Here is a 16,110-nt window from a genome sequence, read left to right as displayed (position 1 = left end):
CGATGAAGCCAACAGGACCACATCATCCGCAAAATATTAAATGATTAATACTTCCCCTATTGACAGATTCTGAGCCTTTTCGCTGCTTTTTGAATAATCCTCCTCTTCCTGCAGTGTCCTGGCTCTTTGTGGGGGTGTCATTAAAGGTTTTGCATCATCAGAAGCAAATTTTGCATCATAAGCTGTTCAAAGTCAGACAGAACCATGATTAATGACCAGCAGGATGGAGCAAGATAAGAAGCGTGGCAGCAAGAGTTAGCAAAATGTTGATAGGAGCCGGTATGAAATAAGAAGCTGCGAAGGAGTTTTATTCAAAATATGAGGAGAGGATGCAGAGGAGGAAAGAAAACAAGATGTGAATATGCTAAACAGGTAGAGGGAGGAGAGAATAGCTGTGTCAAGATGGAGGGAAGGTGACAAATGATTCGAGCGGAGGAATGAGGAGGGATGAAGGCGTCCGAGATGTGGAGGGAATGAGGGCGACACGGGGCGGACAGCACCAGATGAAAGGATGAGACAGAAGCTCCTCATGCTGCTGATGCATTATCATCCTCACTAGAATCACATTAGACTCTCCGTAGTTTAATTTACCACCAAATAAACACACACGCCCGCTCTCTCTCCCTTCCTGTGATGTATACTCTCCCACGTCTCCACCGGCGGCAAGTCTTAAGTACCTTAACCCCGACCACAGCGCCCGCCATGTCCAATTACTCTTGAGCTGCACACACAAAAACAGCGATGAAAGCGATCAAAGTCTGTTCAATAAAGCTGCACTGATAGCTAATCGAGTTTCCCTCACTTAAATCCAACAAGTCGAGTAAAACGCAAATCTTTTTTACCTTTTAAATGGGATTGCGTGGGGAGCTTTGCTATCTTACAGAGCATGTAATGTAACATATACGTTTCTACTTTTGGTGCAATTAAAAATCAGTTTTCTAATATCTGATTTACACTGAATTAATTAGCTTTATGTAAAAATATAATTGCCCTCTTTCACTAGCCACCCCACAGCTACTGGCAGACCTGCAGAGTTAGGAAATCATCTAAAAGGTCTGAAAAGCAATTTATCACGTTTCAAACTGAAGAAATGTAAAAACCACGAGAAGCAAAGTCACGACAGAAGACGGATGCTGTGAACACCGGTGCTAACCAAAACAACAAAGTCCTGAAAAAACACGAATCTTACCAAGATTTTTTTTCATCCAGTTTAGCGCAAATATCTTAGTAAACTTGAAATAAGACAAAACTAACTTCTTAACAAAACTAATTCCTTAATATTACATAAAAATAGTTACTTATGAGTTAGTTTTGTGTTATTTCAAGTGTAGTAAGATATTTGCTCTAGAAACTAGACCAAAAATACTTATGGTTTTGTGTTTTTACAGTGTGTATAACTTACACAAACATCAAGATGAGACATTTTTCCGCAACAAATTCGGTCAGTTGGTGAGAAAAAAGCTGAACTTTCTGAAACGTAGAGCTGGACGGTATGGCCAAATGAAAAACATATTTTATATCAGATAAATTATTATTTAGGGTTTTTTAAATATTTGAAATGCTGCTAAAGTGGTGGTGTGACATTTCCTGTTTTAGTCACACACCATTGTTTTTTTATTCTTATGCGTGAAATGCTGCAGCTCAGGTCACCCAGCAGGTTGTTGCTAGGTAACCAAAGTTGGAGGTGGGGGGCGGGACTTCTTTTTACCCAGCAGGTTGTTGCTAGGTAACCAAAGAGCGAGTGAGTTAGTTGATTCCTCCAATCTTTCTCCCAGAATGCTGTGCGGTTCTGTATTTTTGTTCAGTGAATATTCTACATTATGAATATTGAATATTTGATCAGTTATTGATTTATTCTCCTGAAACGGCACATTTGTCATAAAACTAACAGAGTTTCAGAAAGAGATTAGTCTCTGCTGCTTTTGGACCTGGATTGATGACTCTAAATGACGGAATCAAGAATTCACCTCTTCACCAGAAAATGCGCTTGAAATGGCCTAATCAAAGGCTGGAACTCAGTCTGATTGTACATGCAGTGCTAAATTATGATATTTTATTTAATTTTTTCTTTACTTTCAAATGCAAAAGCTGTTGCATATTTACTTTATGCTGCAGTTTGAGTCAATAATGTGTGGTGTTTTTGAGTTTTGTGTCTCTTATTGTATACATTGTACAGATCTTCAGGAATATGGAAACATTTTGTATTTGCTGTCACTTTGTAAAAGCGTCTGTCTGTCTGTCCGTCCGTCTGTTCCACATTCAAAGCCTGAAAGTTTAGAAATACCAGAATGAATTCAGAGTGAACTTTTGTATTAACGCTTCAACATTTTTGACATGAAAATGTGCAGGAACCCTGAGAAACGTCATAAATCTTTCGGTCTTTTCCAGTCCAGACACCCTGGCAACCTGTTGGTACATCCTGCTCTCCGGATCTGTCTTCGTCAAGGAGGACATGTACCTGGCTAGGTGCTGGTATGTACCCACACACACACACACACACGCACGCACGCACGCACACACACACACACACAAGGGTGAAAAACCAGGAAAACAGCAGTATGATAGTGTGTCATATAGTGAGAGAAGCAGGATTTATCTGACATGACACGTGAAGCTGCACTATCTTGACAGCTTGTCATGAGTTTTGTGTGTGTGTGTGTGTGTGTGTGCGTGTGTGTGTGTGTGTGTGTGCGCGCGTGTGTGTGCGTGTGTGTGCTCATCTGTTGGATGATAAGAGAGATGGCACGTCACAGAGCTGTAAAGCATGAAAATGTTGCTTTTGCTGCTGTGAGGAAACATCTACACACGTTTGTCGTCTCATGTTCATGTTGGCTGCAAAGAACAAATTTATTCTAACATTCATCAAGTGTTGTCTAATCCACAATCTGAAACTCTGATATTTTTAATTCCAGTTAGTTAAACTGGAAAATACCGACAACTTTGTGAAGTTTTTGTAGCTTCGACCGGGAGCCTTTTGTGGCTCTTGGTTTTGTGCGGCCCCCCAACTGCAGATTTGACCAGGAGATGCAGATGGAGATGTTTAATTTGTAATCGGATTAAAATTATTATCAAAATAATGTTATTACAAAGGAAAATGTGAAGAACAACACAAAGTATTTTATAATCGAGTTTTAACAAAAGGTCAAAGCAAGAGACTCTTCTTTTTGTTTTCTGAGATTAGTTAGAGTTTTGTTTTTGTGTTTTTTTTAAGTGTGGACACCCCTGGCTTAGACCAAATTGTTAAACTCAGCTTGTTTATCCAAATTCATAAGTATTGTTTTGCAGTTTTAACCCCAGCTGGACTTTCACGCTAAGAAACTAAATTTCTTAGCGTGAAAGTGACAGTACTTATGAGTGTTTCTGTCACAAGAACAGAAATAAAAGTTGATGTTATGCCTGCTTGAGCAGGTCAAAGGTCGAATGAGGTTCTTTGTTGCAGAGGATTAGCAGAGTTGACACTACAGCACTAATTGAGGCCTCAACATGTCTGTGAGCTTTGCCAAGCTACACACTCCTTCAGTTCTCTCTTCTTTCTTTCTGATTGTGGGTTTGCTTCGTCACACTGCCTGACTCAGACACTCCAACTGAACAGTTCATGTCTATTTTGCTCTCTAAGTTTTAATTTATTGGCTGAAATTTTAAGTAGTTTAGCCAGAGATTGGAACATGGAAGTTTCTCCTCCGTCTGTTTGGTGATTGATGGGCTAATTACTGAACAAACAAGACTTTTTTTTAACCTGTTTATTAAATAAATCAACTCAGAACTTAATAGGAAACTATTTTGGTCTTATAGTTGGACTGAAAAAGAGGAAATCAATGCCAAAAACCGTAAGGAGGAGACGGCGGCTACTCTGATGGTATCTTCAAAAACAGGCTGCGATTTTTGGCCTGCTGTGTTGCTCCCATCGGAAAAGGAAAAGATACTTTAGATAATCGTTTCTGGATGTCAGCAGAAGGTTCACCGCTTCTGCTGAAGTTTCTTATTCTGTGATTATGATTTTATTCATATTTTATTCACACAATGAAAGAAGCTAGCTTTTTATTCAGACGATGACAAAAGCCTATTCATGACTAGCTGCGTTTCAGTGTGAAGGGCGCTGTAACGGCCCAGCCTGTTGCTTTTGTTTTCAGTATCAGAGAGTGCAGTGTGTAATCAGTCCTGGGTCAAATGATCGCTTGGTAGTTATGGCTAATTTATCGGCTAATCACCCATCAGAAGCGGTTTGAAATCGCTGAAACAATGCAGGTTTTGACGCCATCAGTTCCCCCGTTTTGGCGGCACCGACCAACGTTGTCATTAATTAATTAAAAGATTGCAACATGATTTCCATTTCCAGATTTTTAATTTGTACAACCCAAAGTATTCGTCTTTTCATAACCAAGTTTTAACAAAAGGTAACACCAAGTTAATCCGAAGACTTTCACTGAAAAGCCAACTTTGCTGCACCCAGTTCAGCTTTTATTCTGTCGTTAATGTGGCTAAATACAGGAAACATTTTAAAAGAAAGTGACGAATCATGTTCTTGTTACTGAAAATAAATGTATTCATTCATCTATGACTTTTATTTAATATAGCAAACATAAAAAACATACGACAGCATGTCTGCGCCAAAAAACTGAAAAAGAAGGAAGTTTCTCAGATCTAGAAATCAAAGATTTGCAAGGGAAAAAAAACATAAAAATTTTGAGTTTGTCATACATTTTATGAAAACAGTGATTCTGATTGACAACAGGCTGCAGCGTAGCAGAGACTAGAACAGTGATTATCAGCGCTAAAATTAAACTTAAAATGAAAATTACAAATAACTTTTAATTAGATTAAAATTTAATTTAAAATTAATCCATTTTGTATCAGTTTATGGGATAATCTGTAGAATGATAAATCTTGTTCACCTCCTCCTTCAGCTGCTATTGGTATCTGAAGTAAAAACAACCAATCAGAGCCAGGAGGCGGGGCTTAGCGCTGTGAGTCACCCTTATGTACTCGCTGCTAAACATGCTAATGGCAGAGAAACAACTTGAAGGAAAACCGTTTATCCACTGTCATCTGTAGCTATGCTAAGTAGCGGTAGCATTCACATCAGATTTCCAACATATTAGGGCTATATTTTGCGATATATATCGATATTTTCTTTCCTAGAAAAAAATCGATATTCATCTGCAAGTATCGTAACATCCAACTGTCACCTTGTTCACTCACTGCTTGCTTCGCTGGGAGAGTGATTCGGTCATCAGGCTTAGAGATTCCTTCAGATGTAAAGTGTTAAAAAGGTATCAAACTATTCAGAGCAGGTACTTTGTGACTTTATTTACTTTACAAATGCATGAAAGCTACAGTTTGTACTGTTTCAATTAAAAGAAACGTGTTTTCTCACCACTTCTCTGATTCATTTTGTCCAGCTAAAATCTTTCAGAAAATCGCAAAAGTGTATCGAATTGTATCGTTTGCTGAATATCGCAATATATATCATATCGCGAGCAGAATATTATTGTATCACTACAGCCCTACAACGTGTGTGTGTATATATTTAATATACGATACTGCTAAAAAAAATACACTTTCTAACTTGGAAGAAGTGAAGCGACCACAGCTGTTCTGCAGCCTGCGGAGACGAGTTGTTTTTGGTTCTGTAGAGGTTCTGTAGAGGTTCTGTAGCCGGTCCACTAACAGTCCCCCCAGGCTGCTTAGGACCGCCTGTCAGTCCGGCACGGGTCAGTTGATAAACGAGTCAGGGGTGGGAATGTTGGTGCCATGCAGAGGCCCAGAGGCACAGTGTGTGTGTGTGTGTGTGTGTGTGTGTGTGTGTGTGTGTGTGTGTGTGTGTGTGTGTGTGTGTGTGTGTGTGTGTGCAAAAGAGAGAGAGAGAGGAATGCGGAACCCCTGGCAGAGCAGAGGATGGCCATGTGTTCCTGAGCAGCCTGCCCAGAAGCACATCCAGGCAGGAAATGAGACTACACACACTCTCTCTCACACACACACACACACACTTTCTCTCTCTCTCTCTCTATCTCACACACACACTCATACACAGACACACACCTTGTTGAAGCAAGCGGACGGACAGAAGTGAACAGAAAGAGAACACACTCGTTCCTCTGTTAAAGACGAACCAGAAGGCTAACAGCTTCTTACTTCTGCTTTCTGGGAAAACATCTGTGTTGGACGTTCAGGAGCTCGACATGACCGCACTCGGATCTGATTTTGGATTATTTGGTCGATGAACTTTCACCCCTCCTTGTTGTGGATAATATGCTTCATATCAGAGGGAGCACAGAGAGCTGGATCCATAGCGTTTCTGTTGCTGGTTGGTAACTTTGAATTATTTGCGTTTCTTTCTTTTATCTGGTTTATTTTCCTTTCTTTATTCGTTCTTTCGCCCAGCATGTTTCATTTCCTGCCTGCCATCGTCCAAACTGCTGGAAAGCCAGGAAACTCCCTGCGGTACGCTGCAGGATAACTTCAAACCGCCGGGCCTCTTAAAAACGCGCCACCAACTCCTGTGTTTTTGTCTTTCTTTATCTGCACTGATTATCAGCAAGAGAAGTAGTTCTCCTTTTTCTGCCACTTTACAACCAGCAGTAAACACATTTATAGTTGGTGGCTACTGTTAGTGAAGTGCTGATGAAAAATGGGAACTAGACGAGTTTCTGTCAGGAACATATCTGGTTAACCGTTTTTTTTATAGACGCATGCAGTAAATTAAAAACAAGAGCAAACATAGAAATGGTTTCTCATAACCATTTCAGTTTGCTTTTTGATACCACGTATCAAAAAGCAAACTGCTGTAGAAAGAAGCAATGTGGGTCAGTCAGTCAGTCAGTCAGTCAGTCAGTCAGTCAGTCAGTCAGTCAGTCAGTCAGTCAGTCAGTCAGTCAGTCAGTCAGTCAGTCAGTCAGTCAGTTTAAATTGCTTTGCATCAAAGAAACACAAAAATCAACCACTGAAACTTTACATTTTACTCAGAATGTTGGTTTAATTATTTTGGCGTTTAGATGATTATCATGTAGAATAAATTTCTCTGGTCGATGAAACAAACGCTAATTCTGCTGATCATCGTCACAACGTCCAAAGTAAAACACGGTGGTGACGGCATCATGCTGTGAGAATGCAGTGGCTTTAAAAACTGATTTCCACAGACGGCTTGAACATTTTTTTTGCAATAATTTCACACACTAGTCGTATAAAGCGGCTATATTTGCTTCCTTTGTTCTACTTTTTGTTGATTTATCTCACAAAACCCTCCTTATAGACAGACTAAAGTTTTTGTGTGTGACAAAATAGAATGTAAAAAAGGTATACGGTACTTTTGCAACTGTTTGTTTCACTGTTTCACTTCCTAAAGCCCCCAGTTTTTTTCTGAATCTTTTGGTTTCATTTAAATTTGCTCTTCTACAACTTAATAGCGATCATGGCAAGAGAATTTGAAACCTGGACTTGTTTTGGGGTTGAGAAGCAGCTGTTGGTGCGTTTTCTTCAGTGTCTCTTTAAAACAAAATGTCTGCCAGTTTGTCTGTGTAAAAACTGAAAAGCAGAAATGCATTTATTATTCTAGTGGCGTCAAACTGTTGGGTCAAAACTGTCGACTCAAAATCAAGCAAATGAAGTTGTCTGAAATTTAATGTTGACTGCATTTATGCTAAAAACTTTTCTAGAAAAGTTGGACATTTTCTCAAAAACTTGACATTTTGAAAATCAGAAATATCAATGTTTTTTGTAGAAGTTATCTATTATTAATCAGTTTTTCGTAGCAAATTTGTGACTTTTCAAACTCAGAAATTTCCAATTATTTTGTAGAAAATTTCAGACAATCTCAAGATTTTTTTGTTGAGTTTTTTTTTGAGAGAAATGTACTACTTTTTAAAATGTATTACTTTTTTTTTCCTGCCATAGACAGTTTTCAGTGTCTCTTGGTGATCGAATACATTTATACTCAGTTATAAGAACATGATTTGGGTCACTTTTTTTTCAAAATTCTTGCTATATTTACCAAGTTTAAGAAAGAATAAAAGCTGATTTGGTGCAGAAAAGTTGGCTTTTCAGTGAAAGTACTTGGATAAACTTGGTGTTACCTTTTGTTTGGTCATAAAAAAAAGACGAATACTTTGTGTTGTACAAATGAAAAGTCTGCGTTCGGCACTTCAGCCCTGCGGTGTTGACAAAGTAACAGTAGTTTCGGTCACTTCAGGACTCTTCAAATGCTCAGAATTTGAAGAATGTGGATGGTTCACTGATAGCGGTTTAGCATGAAGAAAATGTTCTCATTCATTTCAGTGACGGCTGAACAGACACGCCGGCCTTTTCGTAAAACAATAAAGAGTTTAAACTTTGCTCTACTTTCTGTAAAGTTTGAAGCAAAAGCGGCTTTTAACGTTTATAATTCACATATTACTGTGGTTTTAATAAGAAAAATACAACTTATTAGACTAATTTCTCTTCTTTTGAGTGACAAAGTTATGTGGCGCTGCATAGTTTCAGCAGAGTTGGGAATAAACCAATGGGAAATAATGTGAAGTTCCTAATACCATTGGCATTATGTTTATAATCAACAAGTGAATTTATTTTAGAGATTTAAAAACTCACTGACTGACATGTTTCAAGCACTTATCTCTGTTAATTTTATTTTTTTTAAGGTTTTGTTGGCTCTAGTGGCCTTTATTTGAAGATAGTTTGACAGGAAGGAGGGTTATAAGAGGGAAGACATGTGGCAAATGTCACCAGGCCGGGAATCGAACCTGCAACCACCGGCATGAGGACTAAAGCCTCAATACATAGGGTGTGCTTTGCCCCTGGACCACCACAGCACCCCTTATCACTCTTCTTTTTGATGGTTTTGCCCTACAGCTAATGAAAACTCAAAATTTAGTCTTAAACCTGGAAGATTTCATAACTTTAAGAAAAAGCCACGATGTCAGAAGCTCTGACGCTCTGCCAATAGGGCAAACCGGCCGAAGTGGTAGGAAAAATGTGCACAAATAAAGCTGCACTCTTTTTTCCCCCAATAATAATATTTATTGTGGATGCAAAACTTCAAAGGGATTTTAGCAACAGTAAATTATGGCCATTGTAGATATAAAATAGGCAGAGTCTCAGAAAATGTCTAGAAAAAAACAGAGAAAATGTGAAAATAAACCAACAAAACATATTTAAATTTTTGTCTGTTTGGAAAAGTTGTTTAATAATGTCTGAGACTTGGTGGACACATCGGTGGTGGCCTCAAGCTTTAGTGTGTGTGTGTGTGTGTGTGTATATGTGTGTGTGTGTACGTGGGTGTGTGTGTGTGTGTGTGGCCGCAGTGAGTCGCTGGCTGTCATGGTTTGTTGCCCAAAGCCCAGCAGCTGCCACTGGACCAAATCTGAACCTGTTCCTCCGTCTGCCAGCAGCTTGTTTCTTCAGGGAGGGAGGAGAGGCGAATCATCACCTGCTGAAAGGCGACAGACAAATTCTCACCGATGTGGGGAGAGATTTTCATCACCCAGATGATGATTGATAAAATAATAATCACAGTGATGTTGATTGATTTTGAAATTGGCTTGAAGAACAAAATATTCCTCGCAAAGCATCAGGTCAGGTTCTTCCACAGTCGGTCAACATGGCTTGAATATTTTCAAGGTAGAGTGAAAGAAATGTTTTGTTTTTTATAGATGATGAAAGTAGCTAAATGCTAGCTGCCACATTTTCATAAAATGCAGGTTCTGTGTCTGTATATGATGGCGCAAAGATGGATTTTACATAAAATAAAAATTACGGACAAACTCAACCATTTTCTTCATGAGAATAATATTAAAAAAATGTCTTTAGTCAGAGGCTTCTTCCTATTTGCTGTAATACAGACTGCTACAGAAGAGCCATTTATAATCAGAAGAAAAAAGTGACTTATTTGAAGTAGCTTAAGTTGCCTTTTTTAAGTTCACTTTTGCTTTAATATAGATTTTACCAAACAAAGACCTGACCAAGACGCATAAATCTTTTTTTAATCTCAATAATGTCAGGTTGTGTTCAACTGGCATCCAAAAACATTAAGCTGTATAAACTTCAACTTACTAAATTGAGCAAACAAAAATGGTTGTGCTTTAATGTTTTGTCATCAAAATGACCTAAAAGAGAAACTTTGTGTCCTTTTCTTGTTCAAATGTGTGTCATTCAGTGCATGAAGCTTTAAATTATGTTTTTTTTCCCTCATGTTGCTTAAGACTGAAGTTTGGTGATTTTCTGGATGTAGACGTTCAACTACAGACAAATTTGGACAAGCTGACAGGAGACGGGAGTCATGTTTCAGTTCAGGCATGGCAGTAGCTTTGGTTATGGGGCAAACTCATGTGTATACACACACACACACACACACACACACACACACACACACACACACACACACACACACACACACACACACACACACACACTGTCTGTCACCAATATTTGGCTTAAATGTGTTTATTCTTCTACCACCATGGGCATGCAGTAACTCGAGGAAAAATGAGAAATGATTGAGCAAACAGTGGTTACACAGAAAGTAAAGAAGCCTGAAAATTGCAGCTCTTCAGGGTTTCCCTTTATTGTAGCTGGCTGTGCTTCTGTCTCATTCACACACAGACAGAGGGAAAGTGAAGAGACTGCCTTGGCAGGCTTTGTTTAGGCCAGACGGGAACCAGGCGTCTCGCCTCACTGGAGGGTAGAGAGATCTGTCAGAGTTGGGCTGACCTGCCTGAGAGCTTTCACTGCCTCCCGGCTACTGAATTTGGATATTTTTACACTTTTTTCCCCATTATATTTCTTTAAAATATGCTTTAAACGTCTTTTTCGCAAAACCCAAATTAACATAGAGACAGACCAGTCTGCTGTGTTTTTTCTTGATCAGCTTTGATCTATTATTGACAGATCAAACTGAACTTTATTATTATTTTTAGCAAAACAAAATGTCGCCAAACTGCCTAAGATTTTTGTAAGATTTGCACCATGTGCTTTGAACGTTAACCTTAAATTTGGTAAAGTTGCAGAGCTCCACTGGACTTCCTTATCAAACAGGAAGTCAGCCATCTTGGATCCAATTTTTACCCCATTTTGGACTTTTATTAATTCCTCAAAATTGAGAATTCACGCCAATTTTCAATAATCATTGGTCATTACCTTGTTTTTTTTTTTAGAATGAAATAAAAAATTTATTTTTTATAAAGAAATGTCATATTTTCTGTCCCTGCGTAAGAAAGTAATTGAATTGCACTAAACCAGAACCAAATAACTCGAATAATGTTTATTGTTTTCCTCTTTTCCCTCTTTTCTCCCATAAACTGGATGATTAAAGCTTTCAGTCTGGTGCAAACCTTTTTTTGAAGAGCATTTTTTTACAGAGACTTCAGAATTAATTAATTTGTTCTTTTCTTTCTTTATCTGGGACATTAAAATGTCTTCCAGTTCCAGTGTTAAACATCATTTATAAAAATTTTTCTTGTCTTGTGCACCTGGTGCGACATGCCCGTTTTTATTAAGTGGTAATAAATGCGGGGCTTTCCTGATTTACTCCTGACCAGAATTACATTTTTAATACACACTGAAAAAAGAAAACAGGTGATCCAACTTAAAAAGAAATGTGGTTAATTTGCTGCTAGTAAGTTTATTAAGTTGTCATGTTAAACAAACGTAAATAAATAAAGTTTGACTAAAGTAATTGGATTTCATGTAACATAAGTTGGGTTTCTGTTCTCTTTTTTTCAGTGATTTTCACTTGTGTCCATTTTGCACCATAGAATAAAAAGTTGTACCTTATAAGCATAAGTTTATGTGTCATCTGAGCAGCTTTGAGAGTTTCTGAGGAATGAGCTCATCTTCTCTGTTTGGTGACGGCGCTGCAGCCTTGGTGCCCTGAGGGCCTCGATGCTGGACGCCAGCGAACCCTTTGCACCTTCAGGAACGTTTTCTGCAGCCGACATGTGAGCCCAGAGGAGGGAGGCAAGAGCAGCTGATTAAAGCATCACCAAGATAAATGGGCTGGAAGCAAAGGGGGAAAAAAAAAACGCTCATTTTAAAGCTGCAGGATGTAACTTTTAGAAAAGCAAAATGATTTTTACACATTAATGTAAAAATGTTACTTTATTTAAAATTTTTATTAATATTTAATTATTTTTAATTAAATATTAATTTAATATTATTAAAATGTAATTAAAAACTATTTTAAAATATTTTTTTCCATTAAAATTAATTAGTTTGTGTGTAGGAGGCAGCAGAACATCAATAAGGGCCTCGCTTAGGTCAAAGGTCAGCTTCCCAAAGCTTTAATTTCAGCTTTAGCAAAGCACAGTAGAGACCGATTTCTTTATTCCTCCTTTATTTTGACGCTTTAATTATTTTGACATTGAAAATTGTGTCCAAGTAAAACGCCTCTCTTAGTTCAGGATTTTTCTGATTCTCTATTTTAATGAGGACAGATTAGTCTTTGAATCAAGATCGTGACTTTGAGCAAAGTCTCTGCTGTTCAGAAGCTGCGGTTCAGGATGAGAGGAAATGTTGTTTTTCCACTCGGAATGAAAGAGAATGCAAAATGAGATGCGGCAAAAGGGAACCAAAGCCAGAAATATAACGGGAGAAGGGAGACGTCTAGTGGATTCACTGTTTCCAAAGAAGAGCCAGTTAGAGGTTTTAGTCAGTTGGACTGGAAACGGTGATCACCAGTAGGATGGTCAAAGCAGAGGTTTGAAACGCGGAGAGATCCGCTGACTTATCTTTAAGAGTTTAGTTAAGCATTAAGAGATCTGACGCGAGTTTCTACGATGAGATCCAAACCGCAGGCGATGCTGAATCAGCGCTTCTCCAATCCCAGAGGAGCGAGATACTCGCAGAGGATCATCTTTCAATCTGCACGTTTTTACATGAAGCAGATTAAAAATGGCTGTATGTTTTTGTTTGCTAGCATTTATGTAGAGCAGGCGTTCACTTCCTTTTTCTGAGAAAAGACTGAAACTGTGTTTCTTGCTGTAAAACAATAGGAGTTCTGGTGGATCAATATGCATTTGCGTGGTCTTAAAAAGGTCAAACTCTGTTTTCACATGATTTATTTTTGAAAAAATTGATTTAGAAAGACTGGTTGGTGGAATGCATTTTCTGGTGTACAATGCAAACGTATTCATGCACCTTTAATTAGTGCAAAACAATTGAATGTTGGATTGTTTTTTATATCTTGCTTTGGCAGTAGATCTCTGAATGAGTCTTATATTTATGTGCGTGCTTATCTGGCTTATTTTGTCTGTTTGGTCTTTTTCCAGACTTCTTGTCTGCAGTTGGTCACACGCAGCACTAAATGTTCTCCATAAATGTCCTTAGTCCACATTCCTGTTGCAGCAAACATGCATAACATAAAAACCATAACAATGGCAACGAGGCGGCAGAACAATAAATTCACTTCATCTTTTTCAGTACGACTTGGTCTCAAAAATGACATCAGAATCTAAAACCTGGTCTAATTTACCCCTCAGCTGTTGTTAAATCTGAGCTCAGATAAACCAGGGATGTCAAACGCAGTTTGGTTTTGGGCCGTATTAAAAATCTGAATGCTCTTCAAAGGCCGGCTGTGCCACAATATATTGATAAAACCAATTAAACTGTTAAAATAAACAGCTTTTCCTCCAGAATTTTGTGATTTTTTATTTTTTTTTTTCTCTCCCGCGTTCCAAAAAAGCGTCTGACGCTTCCAGTTCGACACGTTTGCACTTTGAAGTCAGATGCTCGACGTTTTTCTCTAGAAGCATGTCGGACTGTTTCTGCAGATTTGTGAAAAGCTGAAGGGACTTATTGAAGTAATTTGGGGCACGTAAAAAGCTACGGCGGGCCAGATTTGGCCTCGAGTTTGACACAAACACATGTACTTTACTCCCAACAAATGCACCATGTTTAGTTGAAGATATCCAGCAGGTATATATCAGGATCATTTACGCTTAAAGCTGCCTCAGCGTAACGATTTGGTAATGACGGTAATTTAAGGGCCCTAATGTTGGCGCAGGTCTGTGGGTGGGCGCCTGCGATTGAACGCATCTGGCCTCTGGTCAGCGTGAGCAGATCGTCTGGTTTTATTTTATGCTTACGTATTTCTGTGTGTCTCTGTTCTCTGCAGCTTTGGCAAGCAGCTGGGGGGCAGGCGGGGCTGTGAATGCATCACTTTGGAGCCATCAGAAATGATTGTGGTGGGTATCGATGCCGCTCGCTCTCTTTCATCCCTCCTGTCCTGCTCTTTGATATCAGTCCGGGTTTTCATCTTTATTTGATGTTTGCATTTTTTCTCTCTTGAATCCTTCTGTTTTATCTCTCTCTGTTTCTCCATCTGCCTCCCCCATCTTGCTACAATATATAAGGATAGTGCTTCACGTTTTCAGACTGTTGTTGTTCAAATATGCTTGTATAGACTTGCAATTTGCAGGCTTTCCTGTCAGATCTACGGCATTTAGTTGTGTCTACTGTCTTCTAATGTTTAAGTCAAATAAAAGTAGCGAGGTTTAGATTTTGAACCTAAATGTGTGAGTTTGTGAAAGATAAACTTACAGCAGTAAGTTGTTTTAACTTTTTATTCATTTTGTCAAATATCCAAGAGTTGATTAAGCTACAGGTTTTTAGATTAGTGCTTAAAAATCTGCAAGAAGAAAAACACAGGAGTGGGAATCATTTCCCAGAATGCTTAGTTTCCATTAAAGCTCATTTGAAATCGTCCTTTAACCGTCAGAACAAAGAGCTCTGTGACGTTTGAAAGTAAATGGAGGCTTTAATTTTTAGGAAGTCGTCGTTGATGTTATGTCTGAGGATTAAGTCATGGGAAACATGATGAAACCGTTCTTATTACGACGTCATTCTGTTTATTTAAATCTGAGGTAATCATTTGCAACATTTTCATTGTCCCTTTTACAGCCCTGCTGCTTTATTTCATAAAACCGTTTGTGTCGACTGGGAAAACTCCCCCTTGTTACTGGAAAACACTTTCACTGAAAATGAAACAAATAGAGTTAGACTATCTGACACAGACTTGGACAATTTTAGCCAAATGTTTCAAAAACATTGTGAGTTTAATACTTAGTGCCAAAGGTACAGCTTGAGATTTTCAGAAATGTGCTGAAGCAGCACTCTGCAAAAGTGTTTTAGCATAAAAACAAAACATCACCTGACTAATTACACTTATGTAATGATAAAAACAAACAATCCAAATATTCAGATATTTAAAATACAGAATGTAATAAAGGATCTGGTTGAAATAAACCAAATAATGAATGTACTGTACATTAAAGTTGAATAAATCTACTCATCTTAAATGTTTAAAGCTACAATAATTAACTTTTATAAAGATTTTTTTACATATTTGTTAAAACCATCACCATATCGTGATACTTTATGAGGCAGATGATCTGTGAAAAGCTACTATCACCATCTGAAGAAATGCACCAGAGAACCAGTTAGAGCCAGGAGGCGGGTCTTAGTGCTGTCAATCATCCTTGTGTATGCGCTGTTAAAAGTACTAATCGGGTAGAAACAACTCATCGTTACAGGAAAACCATTTAACCAGCAGCAAAACTTAGAAGTTTGTTTTATTTTCCATATATATTTTATTTCCCTCGAATATTTTCTCAGATTGTCTTTAAAATGAAAGGAAATCTTCTTTTTAAAAACGCTCAACGCCAAAATATGTCACAGACTCAGTGTTTTGACTTTTAGCTTTCAGGTTCAATTAAATGAGATCTTCAAATAAAATCGCATTATTAAAAAAATCTGGCAGTGTTTCTGTAAACGAGGCGATAAGTTACACCGCTACCGAGAACTGGGCTAAATAAAAATAAAACATTTTCACCTGCTCACATAAAAAACAGAAACACTTCCTGCAAAAACCCGGGAGAGAAGAACCAAAGTTGAAAACAGAGATTTGTTTTTACCTTTGGTTGACCTTCCACTGCATTTACCCCACGACCCGCTGCCGTCCATCCATCCATCCGTCTGTTTGTCCGTCCGTCCATCCATCCATCCGTCTGTACATCCCTCCATCCATCCATCCGTTCGTCCGTCCATCCATCCGTCCGTCCATCCATCCATCCATCCGTTTGTCCGTCCATCTGTCCATCCATCCATCCATCCGTCTGTACATCCATC

The 16,110-nt window shown here is 38.4% G+C and overlaps 1 protein-coding gene across 8 annotated transcripts in view; it reads left to right on the top strand.

Moving 5' to 3' along the window:
- rapgef6 (Rap guanine nucleotide exchange factor (GEF) 6) overlaps positions 1-16,110 on the top strand; it is a 145,091-nt gene that overhangs the window by 35,562 nt on the left and 93,419 nt on the right. For 7 of the 8 annotated variants that reach the window (XM_008426850.2, XM_008426849.2, XM_008426867.2 and 4 more), the window contains 2 exons: positions 2,389-2,472; positions 14,099-14,168. In XM_008426850.2, the coding sequence (XP_008425072.1) occupies positions 2,389-2,472; positions 14,099-14,168 (154 nt within the window). Of the gene's footprint in view, positions 1-2,388; positions 2,473-6,034; positions 6,305-14,098; positions 14,169-16,110 lie in introns of those variants that run through there. The other variant, XM_008426868.2, reaches the window with a different exon arrangement.

This window comes from Poecilia reticulata, linkage group LG14, assembly GCF_000633615.1.
Source record: "Poecilia reticulata strain Guanapo linkage group LG14, Guppy_female_1.0+MT, whole genome shotgun sequence".
Taxonomy (NCBI): Eukaryota; Metazoa; Chordata; class Actinopteri; order Cyprinodontiformes; family Poeciliidae; genus Poecilia; species Poecilia reticulata.
This window is presented reverse-complemented; position numbering and strand designations above follow the sequence as displayed.